This window comes from Haliotis asinina, chromosome 2 (assembly GCF_037392515.1).
Source record: "Haliotis asinina isolate JCU_RB_2024 chromosome 2, JCU_Hal_asi_v2, whole genome shotgun sequence".
Classification (NCBI taxonomy): Eukaryota; Metazoa; Mollusca; class Gastropoda; order Lepetellida; family Haliotidae; genus Haliotis; species Haliotis asinina.
Genome location: NC_090281.1, coordinates 38,721,110 through 38,741,832, shown reverse-complemented (window position 1 = coordinate 38,741,832; position 20,723 = coordinate 38,721,110). Strand labels below are relative to the sequence as shown.

The following is a 20,723-nucleotide window of genomic DNA, read 5'->3' as shown; positions in this document are numbered from 1 at the left end:
AGTCAGTCCGTATATCTTATGTCCATCACTTCTAAGTGTGTTCATTTTATGCCTAAAGGTACGGGTCTTGAACAGGGCTTCCTTGAATCTGGCGTGTTTGATGTGTTGTTTCACCACATACTTCTTAACCCCCTTAGCCTTCCGGATCTCACTATTGTCGGCTTTCAGTATGGAGTACATCTTAGGTCTCAAACCTATGTACTCGGCTATGGGCGTGCCAGCACACTCGTCCTTCATCTTACCTAGGACCTTTTTATTTACCGTACTGTGTATGGCATGGGTCTTAGGGTAGTCGCTGGTGTCGTATAAATCGAGGTGTTTTTCATGTCCTCGTACACGTCCTCGGTTCGAATCTCCATCAGCAGGGAATCCGTGTCAGTGTACAGCACTTCACACCTGTCACCGTACTGTTTCTTGAGCTCGTTGTAGTAAAAGTCGTACATCAGGTGTTTGGATAAATCGAGGATGCTCATCCCCACGTAAACAGGCCGGTTGAATTTTATGTGGCTTTTCTTCATGTGTAGGGCAACCAGGTTGTCTGTGAATATCTTACTACGGTTGAATGCCGGACTGGCTATCAATCTCCTGAGCTTGTCTTCCTCACTCGACCGAACCAGCTTCACGGTCACGCGTTTCCTCAGGTTCTCCATAGTCTTACCAAACACCGAGTTGTTCATGAGCTTGTAGAGATTTTTCTCAAAATCACTGGTGGCTTTTTTTCGTAGGTCTGTGTTCATTCTGATGTAGGGCTCCATCCATGGGCTCTGGTCGAACATGAGCACCCTGTGTATTTTGGTCAGCCTCATACCCAACGACAGGTACAGCTGTAGGTTGCGATAGTGAACGATGTACTTAGTCTTATTCATTAAGTTAGGAACGAGTTTTTCAATGTCTGTCACACGCCCACCTAACAAGTTATGTTGGTACTCAGACATCCAGTCTGGGTTAACCCTCATACGTTCGGGGGCCAGGGGGTAGCTGTTGTGCGATGTGTGTAATTCCTTGGCATACTCTAAGTCAACCTCGAGGATATACCCTTTGTTCGAATCTGGTGCAACCCCCATAATATCAACGTGGGGTACCCATTCGAATCCCCCTGTAGGTAGATACTGGCTCATGGCCCAGCCGTACAGGTTGTTTGCGTCGAGGTAGAGAATGTGATTGGTTGGCTTGTTAGGATCGTAACCTTTCACATATTGATTATTTGCTTTCGAGTATCGTTTGGATGCCATGGAAATCCCACCTCGCAAGCCTTTCTCAATGAATAGGTGTATGTCGTAATCTGTGAGCAATTCCAAATTAACTCCGGTCTTTTTAAGCAAGGCGTCCCACGACAGACCTGGGCTGGTGTAATACCATGCGGGGTCGAGTTTATACTGCTTGAAACACGTTCGCCTAAACGTCTCAAACACGTCGGCTAACAGCAGTACATCTGTCCTCAAGTACAGGTCGTGATAATCACCCAGGTTCTTACAACCCAGTTTATTCCATACGTTAGTCGCGTGCGAGTAATCATCTCGTGAGACGGACGCCTCATTCAGCTTGCTATAAAAGCAGTCAATAGGGGGTAGTCTGGTCTCGGTGAACTTGACCCAACTATCCATGTACTCATAGGGGTACACACCCTTCCTCATAAGCAGGGGTCTAGTCTCGGCGTCTGTGTATCGATCGGTGATAGGGAAGGTATTGTTGGCCTTGACCAGACTGTCGAGTGACGACAGGAGGAACTGAAACGAGTCAATGAACCTAAGTCCGTTTAAGCTGAAGGAGATGTATCTCTCCATGTTGTTGGGGATACACGTTATATTACCATCGATTTTCGCGATGGCCTGCATGATCAAGTGTGAGTCGTACCCTCTCAAGTTGTGAAAGACAACGGGGATGTTTATTGTCTTAGGGTTGATTTTAAGCTTGAGGTTGCACGCGCTGTGAGCGGCGCCTCTATACTTACCAGTTATGTGACAGTGATCTCTCACCGAATCACCGTTAAGTGGTGAGTCACACACGTGACAGTTAGTGCTACTAGCGTGAGCTAGCCTGTCGACTCGGGTCATACGCATGGGAGCGATTCTATTCAATGCATTCCTAATAATTTTTTCTTCCTCCTGCAAACACTTTAGAAACCTTTCAGACGCGTCAGGGCCCCTATACACTACCGGAGCTTTCGTTTCCCCGTCACAACGGACGACAATGTATCCAAACCCACAGGCTTTATGCTCTTGTGTTTTGTGGGTGAAGGGGGCCTCGCCGGCGGCACCACTGGGGGAATCCCCCACCACCAAGGCTTCGAAGTCGGCGTATATGATATAAGGCACAGACATTTGGTTCTTGTGGTTACCGAATTTTAGGATATTATCACCTTCCTTAGGCATGTCGACTCGTATGGCCGTCTGCCCCACACCTTGGCAATCCTCCCGGTGGGATTCTAATAAATCAGCTCGTGTGAAGCCATGTAGGCATCGTTCACAGAAGTGGGTCTTTTCTCTGTGTGCCGATTGGTCATACAACAGCCTGCTAAAGTGTTTTATCCATGTGTAGTGATACTTGTCACCTCGCTGGATCATGAATATATTGATAACGCGAGCGGGGGGTACCCCCACGGGTTCACCCAATCTGTGTACTATTGTTGTGTTACCTTCGTGCCCAAAGACATTTATAGTCAGATTATTCTGTTTTTCTACTTTAGTGATCTGGGATATGGGGGTGGGTTCATCTATACCATCCCAGTTGAGCCCATCATCCTGAGGATAATTAGAAGGCCTGTTCGGATTAGTGTCAGCTGGAAATAAGGCTGACCTGATAGCTAACCTCAGGCAATCGTTTCCTCTATTCTTAACGTTTACTATGGCATGTTTGTTCCTATAGTAGGGGGGCAAGGCTAGGTATGACCCGCCTCTGAATGGCACGTAGTTAGCTATGTCTAGATAGACATTATCGATTTTATCTACAGCCCACCCGGACCCCAAGTGTGTGTAGCGTTCTAGGTATTCTCGTACCTGCTGAAAACTGGTATCGATTGATGTGTCAATGGTCTCTGTATGTGTGACGACCTCTTGTTTACCTCGGAAGTAAGGCTGAACATACTCAGTGAGGTCCCCAACCTGCTTATCGAGTGACATTTTCACTGTGATCTGAAACTTGATACTTCCTAGGTTATTTAGTTCCTGGTTGACCTTATCAGCTATCAGAGGCTTGATATCTGTAATGTCTATGTTTCTATCAACGTGCATGCGCCAACCTCTCAAATAGTTGCCTACAGCGCACTCAGTGCGCATGAACTGTAGGTCAATAGCTCTATTCTGTCGTAATAATTCTAAAAGTTGTGGTTTTCTCATACGGGAATACCCAGCTAAACCCAAATCGCGTGCCTCGACTTTCAGTTGTTTTACTGTAGGCACCACCACTGGGGTATGTGATAACAATGCGACTAACCCGGCTCTCCCCAGGTTTGAATAACCCGTGTATCCAAGCTGTTTTGCTTGAGCTTTTAATTGTTTTACCGTAGGAGGGGCTTCTAAACCTAGTAATCTCAACAATGCTGACTTCCGCATTCGAGAATACCCGATCACACCTCTCTGTTTTGCGACCCGCTTAAGCTCGCGTACAGTAGTCATAGTGTTTACACCTAACATGACCAATGTCTAATTGGGTCACAGTAAAGGGAGGTAACCCTTGATAAAAAATATGTGGCTGTTCCTTGTGCATGAGTAAAACATTTATTTGGAGTCTATCTTGAGCAGTCGCCTACGTTCTTTTATGTAGTCCTTTTTATTCTCGTAGATGAGTTGATGTCTGACTACGTTCGCTCCGTGAGCTTTACATAGACAGTAGTGTCCTTTAACCCCGATACCACACACAGAACACGTGTAGTTAGGACTTCCCATATGGAAACAACAGAACCCCTGATTCCTGCATTTCCTACCACAGGCCTCGGTCTTCCCCATAAGTATGTATTCGCATCGGTATGGAGCGGGTCTCATGTTTACTTATATAGGTATTTAATTTAATTGCTTCGCAACCAACGCAGTAGCTGCTATACCCAACACTATGAAACCCAGTTCACGATTCATTTGTCCCTTGGATGGTGTGTAGTACTGAGCGAGTGTGGGTTTATTGAGCGGTTCCAATTGTTTACCAGTTAGTAGGTAGTATTCTTTCATTGCTTCATCGACATCGTTGAATGTTTGAACGGCATGGTTTTCACGCTGGAGTTGTTCGTTAATAAAATCGATCCTCTGGAGGCGTTTTTTAGCGTACTCGGCCTGTGCTTTTTGTAAGTTCTCAGTAGCGAGATCGTGCCGCTTCCTTTCTTCCTGTATTTCAGCCGCGTGATCATCTCGTAGTTTCGAGAAGAGGAAATTACTCCCGGAAAATGCCAGGGCATTCACTAACGCCCCACCGACCATCATAGCTATCGTGGCCATCCTATATTTATTTCATTATATTATCAGGTATTATCCCTTGTTTTACTAGGATGTCTTTTGTGGCCATCGCCATACCAAGGTTCATTATGAGCATACCCATATCCTGCAGGTTGAAATCTAGCTTGATAGTTGGTTGTTTAAGCACCATTTTAGTCAACCGAGCGTACCCTACAGCTAGACTGGCGACCACTGTGGCGTGGTATGCGTCGTTGACGAACGTTTTCCCCTCAGACATTATGTATATATAAAAATATTTTAAATTATAACATGATATGCGGGTCGACAGTGGGGGTTACCACCTCACTGTTGGGGGGTACCACCACGTTTTCCCCACATCCCTCACGTGTATATAACCACGAGATAGCCAAGGCAGCAGTTACGCCTACAGCCAACAACAGTCGGGTTGGGTTGGTCACTGTAATAATTTTATGTTGGTTACACCACCGTTTTTTACCGGCAGCTACTCTCTTAGGATTCTTCTGCCTGGTTACTGTTGGGGGTTCCTGTGAAGGGGTCACTTCCCCCACTGTTGGGGGTGTGGGGGGTACCCCCACTGGGGTTTCCCTCACTGTGGGGGGTATCACCTCGGGAGCAGCATCCATCTATACTATTATTATTATTTTTTCTCTCAAATTGACAATGCTTTGCCGTGATAATCGCCGCCGTCACTGGAGCCAACAACATACCATATTTGTGGTACAGCCCGCAGCTGATAGAACTCACGGCGTGTTCGATAAAAGGGTCTTTCTCGAGGTCCTCCCACAGGTAAAGTCGGCGCTTTGGTGGAATGGGAAGGAAGTATGACACAATACCGGTGTATATCTGGGTCATAGCCGATCCTATTGTCTTTGTCATTTCTGCTCCGAGCCGGGACTCGTATCTAGCGTACAGCTTATCGATTTCTTCGGCTGACATTTTGTGAATTTTATCCGGAGTGTAGTCTCCAAAGTAATGTTTGGCTTTGCCGCCAACAGCCAACGCCACCAGTTTCTCTCGCTTGGGGGAATCCCCCACACCCTCAGGTACCAACAATTGTTCGAGCAATTCCTCACACTCCATCTTATAATATAACAAGTAAGATTTAGTTTTAACTATATAATACCCGATGCAGAAAAAACACAGAGAAATGAAGGTTAAGTTGCACACGACAAACACTTCAAATATCATAGCTATACTTAGCATTGCTTAGCTTTAGCTTAGCTTTGCTTAGCTTTGCTTAGCTTTAGCACACTCTATATGCTACTGGTTGGTCGGTCTTGAGCACGAGCTTAGCGTGTTTAGTTTCAGCGAGCTGTTTCTTCACCCGTTCCCGTTCTAATTTGCTCATCACATCGTTCTCTCTCAAACACTCCTCGAACGAATCCCTGTCCTTGCAGTGAAATAAGGCCACCCATCGCGTCTGCTCCCTGAGGTCTTTCAACACCGAGTTGAACTTCTGCGTTAGCACCCAGACGCTGTGATTTGCATGCCGGCCGGAGAAGGCCAGGTACGATAGCATGTCTCTCTTTTTTGTTATCTCGCGATTAGCGCTGCAGTCGTCCAGTATGAACAGCGTCGGTTCCCCTTTAAATTTCTCGTGAAGAGCTTTCAACCAGTCCTGCAGGCGTGTTCCAGGGTCGATTTTGTGTACGTCCGGGTCCGTCATCACCCAAGGTCGCGCGTACGTTTTATTCATACTCAGAGTAGGGCACATGATAACGATGTTATCGAACACATCCTTGTAGTAACCCTCCAACATATCCAACACGAAAACGGTCTTCCCACAGCCAGTCTGCCCGCACACTATGGCGCAGTGTGGGTCAGTGGGGAGGTCAATAGATGGCTTGCACGAATCTCCCATTGTCTATATTAAGTTGCGCGTCCATAATAACGTACAGATATAATTTCAACTTACCAGCGGGTTGAGCCTTCTTAGTAATCTGGATGGTTATCCCTTCGCTGCCGTTATCTATACGGCGCCCGCTACCGTGCAGTTTATCATCATCCGTGGATCGCATGTCCAACCATAGGGCGTACTTGGTGGTCAGGTATTCACCGATTTGCACGGAGCCGAGGTCCAGGTCCTTTGTTATATAATCCCCCACTGGTAGCTTTTTTATCTCATCCCACTGCTGGTGTGGTCTCATACCATGACTGAACAGCTGGTTGGGCACGCCCTCGATGGTCACTTCCACCTTTTCAATCTCGGGGTTGAAAAACTTCTCGCTGTCCCTCCGGAATGGCTCGTAATCCTCCACGGGGACGACCAGGATACCTTTCATCGATCGCGCCGGCACGTTCAGGTTGATATTCCACACAGTGTTGCTCTTATCTCGCACGACTGATCTATGCCTCAGTACGCGATCGTACAGGATAGCCATCTTCCCAGAGTACTGGCTTCGAACCTGCCTGGCCAGCTCCGGGCTAGTGACCATGTCGAACTCCAGAGAGATGTTGTCTATGGCATAACTGGCCTCATCACCGTTCGGCGTACGCACTACTTTGCTATAGTCGTTAAACGTGAGCTTGTATTCGAGCCTATCACCCAGCGCGGCCTGGTAAAACGGCGCGTGTCCCGTGAGCAACTCGAAGTCGAGCGGCACGCAGAATCGATTCCCGTATGCTCGAGCGATGGCCTTTTCACCGTCCGATAGCTTGTCTAGCTGGTCTGGTGTGAAGGCATACCCTATGCGCGACCGGGTTGATTTGCTGATGCCCTGGTACACATCATTGACTCGTTCTCCCTTGCTTTTCCAGAGATCCCCGTAGCAGTGAAACACGTCGCTGTCGTCGATACTCAGCACCTCGTTACCGCTGATCTTGACGGTCGTTTTCTTGATGATAGCTCGACCCACGTTCCGCACTAGCTCGCGTTTGTCGTTGTCGGAGGTCAACGTGATATTGAACGCCAGTCGAACAGTGCCTGGTACAATGAGGTCATTCTCACCAAGGTTTGGAAATCTAACCAGCAGAGTTTGATTCTGGTCTATCTTGCTGGGATTGTTGGTGATGGTCACCGACTGACGCACGGCTCTGGCTCCTAATGACTCTCTCAATCTTCTGAAAGGATCTAATTTTCTGCCGTACATTGTTATATATAAATGAAATATATTTTTAATACTAAATAATGGATGAAGACATACCTATGGATGATATGTGGGACGATAGTGCCCAGGCATTCAATGATGACCAGGAGACCTCATTCTCGCAAGGTGACGAACTCATTAAGGACGCCGTCGACGATTATTACAACGCAGTTGAAAATAAATCCAAACTCAAGCCGTCGGGGAGGTACTATTCCAAGTTTACCACCGATAGCAATGGCACGTTGCGTTTGAAGGCTCACCCGGAGATCGATCTCATGCATAAACACACGAGAAAACCGCTTGCTTTATCAACACTTAGCAGTCGATATGGGAGTGACTTTGTCAGCAAGGAACTAGGCTTCGAAGATTACGGTGGCGCGCGACCTAAGCAGTATCCTCCGAAGTTAGTTCAAAGTCTGGAAGGTATCAGGGACGCCACATCGGATCAAAACATGACTTATGATATTGAAAAGGTGTTGGCCGACTACAAGAACAAGCCCTTCCCGGGTCTCGAAATTACCTTTCGGGAACTGAAGGGGTTGGACCTGTTGATGCAAACCATTCGTGGTCAGCTCTGGAAAAGCACGGCCAAAATGAGTGAGATAGACGACCACATCGCCTATGAAAAGAAAAAACTCGGTGAAACTGAGGACGAGTCTATGAAAGCCACCATCGAGGAACGAATACGTAATTTGGAAGATGAAAGGCAGACCTGGTTGGAGACAGCGTCCGGCTACAAAGAAAAGCTTAGATCCCAGACCAACCGTGTGCGGGAAACCATCAATCAAGTCCTCCACCAAGACACCACGTTAGCAGACAGGATTCGGATATTGTTCCGGGAGCAAGGGATCACCATCGCCAGCATTCTGACTGCATTGGGTTTCATCATATCAACCCTGGTGGTGTCACTGACAGGGGGTACCCCTGTGGGAGTTCCACCCACACCCCCCACAACTGCCGGTGGCGGTGGTGTTAAAGACTGGATAAAAAAACCCGGGGAAGGCCTAGCTAAACTGGCTGGTAAAGCCGCCGAAGCCCTTCCCGGCATCCTGGGTAGCATCGTCTCGTGGTTGTTGGGCGCTCTGGCTAAAACTGCCATGTGGTTCAGTCAAAACCTGTGGGCAGCCATCGTCGCCGTGGCGGGTCTGGTGTACGTAGCGGCTAAGAAATTTTTAACCAAATAAGCCCCAAAGCTACCCCACCAACCACCAGGGCCGTTTTATTATCAATATGATTGGAGGCTTGAATATGAGGGTGTGTGGGGGGTACCTCCACATGAACTTTAGACTCCGGGGGTGGCGCCACTATACCCGTTTCACGTGGTGGGATGTGTGGGATATAGGGGGTGTTAATATCGGGGTTGATACCCAACTTTTGATCCGCCGTGGCTATGACTATTTTGTTGTTATAACCCACCACTTTTTTTACTGTCAGTTGCATATCACTCGGAGCCATGTACAGCCCCACACCAAACACGTAATTGACTTTCGATCTGGCATATTCTAACACGTTTTGGTAACGGTCGATGGCCCGCGGGAGATCAACTGGAGAATTGATAGCATCCTCAACGTTGGCAACGAACTGTTTCTGAGCGTCGTAAGCAGTTCCCTTACCGAGGATGTTGGAACGCGTCATCGACTGCGCACCCAACAGCGCCCACACGTACGTTCGAATCGAGTCGTTCAAGCGTATTGTACCAGCACGAGTGAATTCTTTCGATGTTTTTGAGATCATTTTAGTCCAGGCTGTGGCTGCATCAGGATTGGTTTGCTTTATACAGCTGACATGGATCTTTTCATTCGTTGTGGGGCCTGTAAATGTATGACGGTTTGGGTTGTATGAACCATCTTTAGAACCGGCCTGATATGTTCCGGACCTGTAGAAGTACACGAGAACTATACCGAGACCATGGTTCACACCAGGAAGGCGAAAGTCTTTATTCGTTGGAATCTCAAACTCCCCACAAACACGTTCATAAGCGCGTTTATCATAGGGGTTATTCGTCATACTCCACGCTTTATCTTGGGGAAGAGGAGCACTTATTTCCTTCAATATTCGTCTCGTTTGATAATAAATATGAAACAAAGTGACTGCCTTACTCAGTTCGTCTATACCGTAGTCTAGTGTCACACCCGACCCTGTCGTCGCACACCACACAGCAAAGTTGAGTTGGTTCTGCCAAAACTGCATTGGGTTTTGATTCCAGTTTACCACCGCCTGCGTGTTATTAACGGACACGATATAGTTTTCAAAGATATTAATAAAGGTTGCTTTAAACCCCGTACTACCTACCACCACGATTTTCAAGTGTGCTAAGTCCATATTATAATATATAAATTATATATTATAATATGTACATAACACTTCCAGGAATAACGAGCGGTGAGGCCGTTCAGCTGACGCACGCGATCGATAACACGTCAGGCCAACTCGAAGTCGCACTCTGCGATATCACCTACCTACCGCAATGGACTAACATCAACGCCAGCAACAATAAGCTGTTCGTCAGTGGAACTCGCAGTTAGATAACTGACGGCTACTACAGCGTGTGCTCTCTAAACGACGAGGTCTTCAAACCCCTGGGAGCCGAACTCAAGATGAACGACTCAAACGGCACAGTGGTGTTAATCAACAACGGAAGAACCTCCTTGAGGCTCGGCCGACCATTAGCGAGGATACTCGGTATGTCTCCTGACGAGATAAAACCAACAACGACCGTCACAGGCACGAAGTTACCCGACCTAGTACCGTACCGAGAGCTGTACATTCATCTCGGCCAGGTGAGCACAACGTACAACATTCAAGGAGGTCACCCTTCCACTATACTGAGAGCAGTGCCGGTGAAAACTGGGAAATACAACGACGGTAGAACCGAGCCGTTTTCACCACGGCAGTATAAGAGATTAACCCAGGGCAACATACCTGAGCTGATAATATCGGTGTTAGATATAAATCATAATCCTGTAAATATAGGATACCTCAGCTTAACGCTTCATGTAAAATGACCAGCGCACAAGGGCCCGGAGTGAAAAAATGCGTCAATATCGGGATCTCCGACCTTGGAGACACGCGCGGTTTCGACGCTCCCGGAGTAGATGGTAAATCGTACGCCTTGCAACTGAAAAACAACATTTACAAACGCGTTGAAGTCACCTCCGGTGGAACCCTAAGTGATATAGTAGATACCACAAGAGCAACAGTCAACACTAAGTACGCCCTTGTCAACACCGGTGATAACTCGATAATATACCCATCGTTCGGGGGTAAACTGTTCGACTTAGACGATGTTGAGAGCACTACCGTCGCCCGAAACAAGCCATATATGCTCGTCTTCACCGAAGATGACAAGTGGGTGTTGTTACACGATAACGACTGGTTTCTCAATATTAGACTCGGCTCCCCCTACGTATTCACGGATAACAAAGACAACCACCTAAACAAAGTCATGAACAATGGAACCCTGCTCGTGGCTTACGTCCCAACTCAGAGGCGTAGCGTAGTTGGCAGCCCACTCAACACTATGGCAGCCCACATGCTATCGAGTAAACCGGCCATACAAAACGTGACATTGCAGTTGGTGTCTGAATTCGAAGGCGTGGTCAGTATACTAGAGAGTCTACCGGCAAACTCAACACTGATCATCAAAGTCTACCTAGGGGAACCATCGGGGAATGATGTCGAGATCGTGAAGGGAATCAAACTCGGGTGGGTGAAACGACACCAGTATCAAGTTTGCAACGTTTACGTGCGGGTGAGTGTCGGCTCCAACACCAGTCTGCAGGGGGTCAACGTGATCGTGGAAAACAAGATATCACTAACCAAGATCTTCCTGCCTGACAACATACACTTCATGGGTATGAAGTTCACCCCTGAATTATTATCAGAAAACCAGTTGGAAATTATATCGTAATAGTATAATAATGACCAGTCATCGTCCCAACACTACGCTTAACGACCTAGGAGATACGGAGGGATTCGATCAGCCTGGTGAGGAAGATGAATTATACATCCTGCACTTCAAAGACGTGTACAGACTGGTGTCGTTATCAGATTTAAAAGAGCCCAAATGGCTGATCAACTTAACACTCGCCTCACCTTATATCACAATAGACGCAGATACGGGGTATATCACTAAGATTAGGAACAACGGTATCTGGGCCGGGGATTTCATTCCGGATAGGGTATTCATAGCAACTACTAATACTGAAAAAAATAGGTTAAAGACTGTAGTAAAAAATAAATTAGCATTTATCAATTATTCTTTTAACATATATCTTGATATATTCTCCCCTTTCACACTCATCATAGAAGTCTTCTTTTTCTATTTAGGTGATGAAAACACCTCAAGAGTACACCAAATTTTACCCGGGGTGTCAATACACTGGTTTGACGAACACGCAAAAAAATATTGCCGTATTGTTATACAACAGGATACCCACGGGGGTCCTATAAACCGCTTAATAAGCCTCAGTGGGGTTTTTATTACAACAGAAAAGTCTATTAGCCTCTCACCTCTTACCCTGAGTGGTAGTCTAGAACTTGTAGACTTCAAATTCATTGATAGACTTTTAACTGAAACCCAGTAAAAATATCTTTCAAAATATATATTATAGGATGGGTCTGTACCCAGTCGTAGAGGAAGTAGCGAAGACGCTGGAAACCGTAGATGGGTTCCGCTTGAGGCAGTTATGTGATGTGAAACGCCAACTAGAACAAGACCGTGACACGCGGAAAGCACTATGTAAGAAGTACAATAGAGCTTTCAATATCGTGGACGGGGCTGACACTACCCTTATGGCAACCAGCATGGGACTAGGGGCGGCAGGTGTTGGATTGTTAGCTACCATCGTGGCTACACCTATAGTGCTAGGTATTGAAATAACAGCTGGGATAGCAGGGGTGTTAGGGTTGGCGCTTAAGTTAGTATCACGCAGACTGCATCGTAAGGCATTGAAACACGATGAGATCAGGGTTCTGGCCGAAGCAAAGCTCAACACAGTGAGTGAGCGTATTTCCACGGCACTCTCTGACAGTAAGATCTCAGAAGAGGAGTTTCGTTCAATCCTCTCTGAACTCACAAAATATAACGGAATGAAACAAGATATTCGGTCCAAGTCTCGTAAGTCTGCTATCAGCGAGGACGAGAAAAAAAAGTACATAGAACAGGGGATACAAAAAGCCCAGCAAGCCTTTATTACGAACACCAAAGTGATCGTAGGCGGTTCACGTTAAACTGTTTCATCGATATAAACGTGACATAGGCACAGTGTTACCTCCAACACACGTTAAGTAGTAGGGGTAATAGTAGCAAGAGCTAAGGACCCAACCAAAGCCTTATTTAGTAAATAAGGCTTTGTAGAGACTTTTCTTGAAAGTGTTTTAAAACCCCCATTGTATATACTACTCAGGCAGATGACAGTACTGAGAACAGCTAGCTTTATTTCTAAGTTAAACACGAAGTCATACTTCAATCCAACTGTGTTGATTTAACAATTCATGCATCATTCCAAAAGATACAGGAAACGATGGAATGATGGGCTCACAGGGGTACCGGGGCGTTGTGGGGAGTATCGATACCATCTATTTGAATGTATCAAACTACACTCCATTCAAAGGCAGATTGTACACATAGACTTACCTCCGTATTACAATAGTAAACAAGCCAACATTAATGTTTAAAACAAAGATGGTAACTGCTTAAGATGGGCACTGAGGTCTGCCTTATTCCTATCCGATTCTGGAATTACAAAGAGACCTTTGAGCTATCCCACAGATGATGGGCTGAACTTTGATGGTATAGATGCACTCACACCTATCTCCCAAATTATCAAAGTGGAAAAGAAAACAATTTATCCATCAATGTCTTTTGACACAATAAGGGTACTGTTGTGCACAGAAAACATAGCCAGGATCAGTTATTCCTAGTGGAAAACAATAATCAATTTCACTACATGTGGATTACAAGTCTGAGCTGACTATTCAACAATCAAACGCTTCATGTCTACAGGGATACAGCAAACACTATGTGTGTGCCATCTGAAGATAAGAATCGATCTCCAAAAGATACCCATCCCCCTGGCGTTTCACAGCCTTTTTGGTATGATGCCCACCTCAACATGTAGGCCATCTCGAAATCGATGACAGCATCAAGTGCATCCCCAACGACATGGAAAAATACATCTCCTTCTCGTTGAATTGTCTGAACAGTTTGGTGAAGGCCAACGATACCTTAGCCATCACCATTCGATACACAGACAAGGCAACTCTTGACTTTGCTCTTGAGAAAGGGTGTTTACCCCAGTGAGTACATGGACAATTGGTCTACATTTAAGGAGACAAGATTACCTCCCACCTGCTGCTTTTGTTGTCACTTAACTGAATCCAATATTACGGAGGATGATTACACCCACACCTTTATCATGTGGGAGAAACTAGGCCCTCAGAATTTTGTCAACTACCACGATCTCTACTTAAGACGGATGTGCTCCTGCTTGCTGATGTCTTCAAAATATTCAGAAATAAATAGCATGGTCTTGACCCTGCGTGGTATTATTCCAGTCCAGGTCAGTCTTGGGATGCGCTTATCATGAAATGATAATTCATACCAAAATTCATTATTAATTGTAACCAGTACAATCAATTCAAATTTTAGGAAAAATATAAATACAGAATATTAGTTTCATTATGTATCTGTAATAGCTTAGAGAAAGACTCCTGTCAAAAGCAGTAAAACTTGTCTCACAGACATTTTATTGAAAAATGTATAAGTTATGACCACACAATCGTATAGATGTTCTGAAGTTAAATCCTAGCCTGAGGTAATCAGACCTCCACTGTTAGACAAAACATTCACTAAGTCAAAGGTTATGTCTAGACAGGTTAATAAACTGCTTTGATGAGGTAAACATGCCATCACCTACAATAAAATAACATTATGCTACACCAGTTAAGGTCATTATGCAAACACCAGTTAACGGCCATTAAAGATCCAACCCACAGTAAGCAATCAAGCATCCAGTAAATGTGCCAACGAGATTAGTGCCACTTAGATCAGGATTGAAAGATTAAGTACTCCCTCTGTCTGGTCACTGAAGTTGTTCAGGTAGGACACACCTCATATTTGTTTATTCTGTATTTCATTGGCTATTGTAGGTTACACCCATTTTTGTATCAGTCAGCAAATCAGAATCTTTGTATTGTTTAAATTGTAGTTAAATAGTCTCCAACTCCATTTGTCCAGCAGTAGGGTTTAGACTCCCAGCACAGGTCAGCTCTAGCCCTAAGCCCAGAGGGTTGTACCGACTCTCTGTGGCCACCCTTGTTATTCAATAATTGTAATTAGCTTCTTGTGACTTCGGACTCTTTGCTCAGTTAATTCCCCCAAACTAAACTGTCGTTACTCTTGGTTTGTGACCATGAAGTTGTGGGACGAGCAAAAAGTGGTACAAACACTAGCGGAAAGAATTAAAGGTCTGATATAGCTTTACAGAGGCTTTTTATCAAAGATCCGTGAAGGTCCCGGGGTAGAATAGGCCTTCAGCAACCCATGCATGCCTTAAAAGGCAACTCAGCTTGTCGTAAGAGGCGACTAACGGGATTGGGTGGTCAGGCTTGCTGACTTGGTTGACACAAGTCATCGGTTCCCAATTGGGCAGATCGATGCTCATGTTGTTGATCACTGGATTGTCTGGTCCAGACTCGATTATTTACAGACTGCCACCATATAGCTGGAATATTGCTGAGTACGGCTTAAAACCAAACTCACTCACTCACTCACTTTTTATCAAAAGTGAGCACATACTCCCATTGTATTTACTACTGCCTCATATATGAATGAACACAGATTTGAGGGAAAAAGACCACCAGCAATTTTAGAAAAACCTGTACAAGCTCATGAACAATATGATGTCCGGCAAGACCATAGAGAATTTGAGAAAATACGTCAACATCAAGCTTGTCAGATCCACCAAGAAAGAAAAACTCAGAAAACTCATCTCTAGCCTGGCGTTCACCCAGAGCAAGATATTCAATGACGACTTGGCCATGCTGCACATAAACAAAAGCCACATTGTGTTCAACCGACCCGTTTACGTTGAGATGAGCTTCCTTGACTTGTCCAAACAATATATGTACAACTTCTACTACAACAAACTCAAAAAGCATTGTGGGGATCAGTGCAAAGTGCTGTACATGGACATGGATTCCCTGCTCAAGAAAATTCGGACCGAGGACATGTACAAGGAGATGGCAAAACTCATGCATCTGTATGACACCAGCCACTATCCCAAAGGTCACCCGTTGCACAACCCTGCCAACAAAAAAGTGCTCGGCAAGATGGACAAATCTGCTGGCACACCAATCACAAAGTATGTCTGCTTGAGACTCAAGAAGTACTCCAATCCTGGACGTGCATACATGGGTTCATATATCCAGGTGAGACAACCTCACCGCAGCAAAGCCATCATCAAGAGATTCAATTGCACCCTGTTCTTGCATCAGTACTCACAGTATTTAATCAATTCCAAAAACAGAAACACGGAATGGGTTGCACGCTTGTTGTGAGTGAGGGACTCCATCAAGCATGAAGTCACCAGACTCTTGGATAAGAGGCAAGCCATCAAAATGAAATCTGTCGAATTGTCACTGCCAGGGGCCCTACGTCATGATGAAATGGAAGAGAAACCTACTAATACTTGTACTGCTCGAAAAGACCGATCACCGAGAGCATTCATCAGAGAGGAGTTGATGATCATGCCTTGTGACACAGTCCCATATGCATCACCCACCATGCTTTCAAGCTAACACTGTGCGACTCGCCCTGACACGGATTGTTTCTCTCCTCTTTTCAAAGTCTAGCAACCAAGATTACTTAGTTACTTTTATCATCAAAACACAAGTCAGGGTCTGTCTGAACTTCACCTGTTGAATAATATCAAGGTACTTCAACCAAAAGAAATATTACCATAGAGGATATACATTAACCCTATTGAAATTTGTGGGATGAATTGGATTGTTGTGTTCGACAGCTTGACCGTGATGTATTAAGTACATGGATGCAATCGATGGATTAACGGATGGATGGATGGATGGGTTGTATGGATGGATGGATGCATAGATGTAGTGGATGGATGTGATGGATGGAGATGATGGATGGATACATGGGATGGATGAAAGATATGATTGATGATGAATGTAATGGATGGATGTAATGAATGGATATAGTGGATGGATGGGATGGATGCAGTAAGTACATGATATAATGGACGGAAGGATGTAATGGATGGATGTGATAGATGTAGTGGATGGGTGTGATGGATGTAATGGATGAGATGGATGGTTAGATGTAATGGATGTAGTGGATGGCTGGATGAGATGGATGTAATGGATGGATGGGATGGATGGATGATGTGGTTCATGTATGAATGTAATGGATGAATGAGATGAATGTAGTGGATGGATGAATGGATGGGATGGATGAATGAATGAATGGATGGGATGGATGAGGTGATTGGTAAATGAATGTAATGGATGGATGGACATAATGGGTGAATGGGGAGGATGGATTGATGTGATTTATGAATTGATGAAATGGATGGATGTATGTTTGGGATGGATGAATGCATATACAGATTGATGCATGCAATGGATTTAGTGTGTGTGTGTGTTTGTGTGTGTGTTCAGTGGATGGATACGTAAATGCATGCATGCATGCATGCTTGCATTTATGACTGTATTGGCTATTCGGTTTGGAACTGTTTTTTTTTAATTTCTGTTTTCAGGACCAGGATGGTCAGACTCCACTGCATTATGGTAAGTATTTTTGAAGGTATTTCTTATGTTTGTGATGAATAGTTGGATGTCAAACAGTCTTTAGACTGGTGCACATACACAACTTTTGACCATGGATAAATATGGAGCATGAGAGATAGATTATCTTTATTTCCTACAAAAATATGAAGATGGTTACATGTTACAACAATATGTCAAGATGTATATACAATGAATCGGAAAACAGTTATTTGTGCAGATATTTTAGAGTGACAGACAGACATAAAATCAGTCAGTAATATATTGAACTTTTTCCCATTTTGTCATGTATAAATTACCAAGTTCTGTACAAGATCCACTTAAGAAATCCACATAACAATTATTACATCGTCATCTTTTCCCCCAAATCCAACAAAATCAGATGCTGATATATTTTATAATATCACATATCCTTTCAGACATTTCATTTCTCAAATCATTAAGATGTGTACAGGACATAAGAACATGTTTAACAATATCAGAAGCTGCTACTCCTTATATACACTCCCTGGATTCAATTCTCTTATATCCAATGTGAATAGCATGAGAGATTTTGGAAAATTCATGCTTATTAATCATGGCTAGTTTTGCAGTCTACTCGGATTAAAGGCTCTTGCATATGGCAAAATTTTGGGAAATCCTTTCTCACTACTATCTGATGACACAACTAACTCTCATAAGCTTCACAGATTCTCAATTTAATGATATCATTCCATTTTCATTTTTCTTCAGAGCATATGACACCTGTTGTGAAGTATGTATTAACAACGTCAAACAGGTCATACTTGTTTATGAGCTTAACCATGTACAGGATAGGTGACAGGGATTTACCAGTGATGGTCCTACATCTGGATTCAAATCGACAATTAAGAAATAATTGCGTAACAACATAGGCAACATTTACATTTTACCAAACATACGCAAACAAGATTTTCTGTATACTGTTGAATTAGCAGTAGACTCAGGGTATCTAGAACCACAGGAGTAGCAGTGCTTTCAGGCAGACCTTGTATCTTTCTACAGAAATACCTTTGGATTAGCTCCAACATATCCAACTGGTTTGAAGTAAAGCTTCTCTAGACTGTACAAACTATACAAAGCACATGGTAAAATGACACTGTACCACTTACAACAACCACAAACAGGACTGAGTGAACCATAGAACAAGCCAACATCATGATGCATTTTAACTACTGTGTGACGAACTTTGCTGACCTGTCATTTGACCCAGTCAATCTTATAAGCAATGCAGTCCATTTTACCATTAAGAGGCTGTGGGTATATAAAGTGATAAACTGCTGTGAAGTTTGTCAGTCTACACTCGCTCTACTGGCACGGGCTATATTTGCAATTTGCGCTTGACGATTTCCATACACAACCCTATACAACGCTCAAAATGTTTTTGTGTTTAACGATAAAAAAAACGAACAAAAGGTTAATTTCTGTTCTAGCCTAGGTTCTGTGAGTATGAGTATTTTATGGATAATATGTTTGTGTTATCCTTGAGTGAGTGAGTTAATATTTAACGTCACATCAGCAATATCTCAGCCATATCGTGACGAGAACATTCTACAATGAAAAAGAGCATGTATATATCATAAAAACCCGTCAACGAAGGACAGTAAAACAACTAGAATATCACAATTTCAATTAAAACTAGCATGGAAAGTTAAAACTAATAGCACTGTTTAGAGAATACAATATAAAAACAGACTATAGATCGCCAACAACAGAAGGTAGATCACCACACTAGGAACCATGGGGACTTACAGTACCTTTGCTACCTACATGGACCCTAGTTGGATTTACACCATCCCTTCAGCTGCTGGCGATTGTACGAAAAGTTAGCCGAAATTAAAATCACATGAATACTATGATTAAAATCCTGGTAGACTTAAATTTACTGTGAATGTTAGTGGACTTACGTACCCTCTCAGGAGGACAATAATTTTACAATGCTTCAACCCCCCTTTGAGGGCACAGCCACCAACAATTCAACACTGGAAAAAAAGTTCACCTTTACAAGCTTGTAAATCTCTTGTAAAGATGATGTTTACAAGACATTTACAAGCTTGGAAAGATGATGTTTACAAGACATTTACAACTTGTAAAGATCCACAAGGGGAGATAACTGGTGGGAGGATGGTAAAACGGTCCTCAAATTCACACCTAATAAATCCCAAAGGCTAATTACAGTTTGACCCCTGGACATAATTAATGAAGTAATTGGGGCGTGAAATGAAAGTGGGACAGACCACTGTTCAGTGGAGAGTGGTCACTCTGTTAGGGGTAGGATACTGATGCTCTTACCACAGTGTTCGGTGGAGTGAAGATGCATGGGTGTTTCTTTCACTATGCGCAAGCTGTTTATAAAACAATTCTGACTCAGTATCCCACTTATTTTGTGTTTGGGAACAGTGAATAACAATACCATAACCAATATCACCTTGTCACCTGTTATAATATGCTAAATGATAGAGATTGTGTTGTGATAACATAACACATGACAGTATATGTTGCTATGAATCATGTGGTCGATCCAACCTTTACCAATAGTACCAGTGATACAGATGGGATAGGTCACCTTTTGAAATACTTTAAAATCATATTTGATTTCCGTTGTTTCTGTTGATTCTTCCTTTCTGTGGTCTAGCCAAGCAACAATCCACCATAATCCCATAAAATCATTGAGGCATGACGTCCAATAAGCCGAGTGAACTGTACCTAACTAAATAATTTTAGGCTTCGTGGTACTACACCTGTTGTACACGGGCTAGTTGCAGTTAACACATACTGCTATATTTAACATAACTAAACAACAACCTTCAGGAATGGAACTCCATGACAGACATGTGCCCTGGACAAATAACAGGTAAGAGGTTGGCATGGAGGTTAAAGTAACTTGTTCGAAAAACCCATCCCAACGTTTTCGAGGTGATAAATTTCATGTTGAACTGGGGACGCAAATTAATAAACTGAACATGGTGCAACATAGTGCTGGCCAGACACTGTCCCAAAGAAAAAGAAACATCAAGACATCCAGAGAGAACTGCCCATCCTGGAGCATAGGGCATTATTGATATGTTGTATTATTTTGACAGGTTATCTCATGGAACGAAACTTTCTAAAAGGTAACACAAAAAAGGAAAACACAACTTTGCAGATTCTGATACCTTTTGGTATGCAGTTACCGAAACAAATCATAGAAAAAGCCAATTCAACCTATAAAGAAAAAAACCGCGATGGAAAAAAATCCGCGAATTTGGAGTTCAAGCGATTCACTAAATTTCACCCAGCGCTGGGGGAAGAAGTTGTTTCAACAGTTGTGCTGCGCTGCGTCCATAACGCATGCGCAGTGAATAGGTTTGCGGAGCTTGAAACAGTATGCATGCCCGGAGTATGAGGTCGTGAGCAGTAGTCTTATCTT

At 44.0% G+C, this 20,723-nt stretch overlaps 1 protein-coding gene across 2 annotated transcripts in view; it reads left to right on the top strand.

Moving 5' to 3' along the window:
• The window catches only part of LOC137273700 (acyl-CoA-binding domain-containing protein 6-like), a 211,338-nt gene that overhangs the window by 173,496 nt on the left and 17,119 nt on the right, over nt 1–20,723 (top strand). For both annotated transcript variants that reach the window (XM_067806498.1, XM_067806499.1), the window contains one exon: nt 17,269–17,299. In XM_067806498.1, the coding sequence (XP_067662599.1) occupies nt 17,269–17,299 (31 nt within the window). The remainder of the gene's footprint in view (nt 1–17,268; nt 17,300–20,723) is intronic.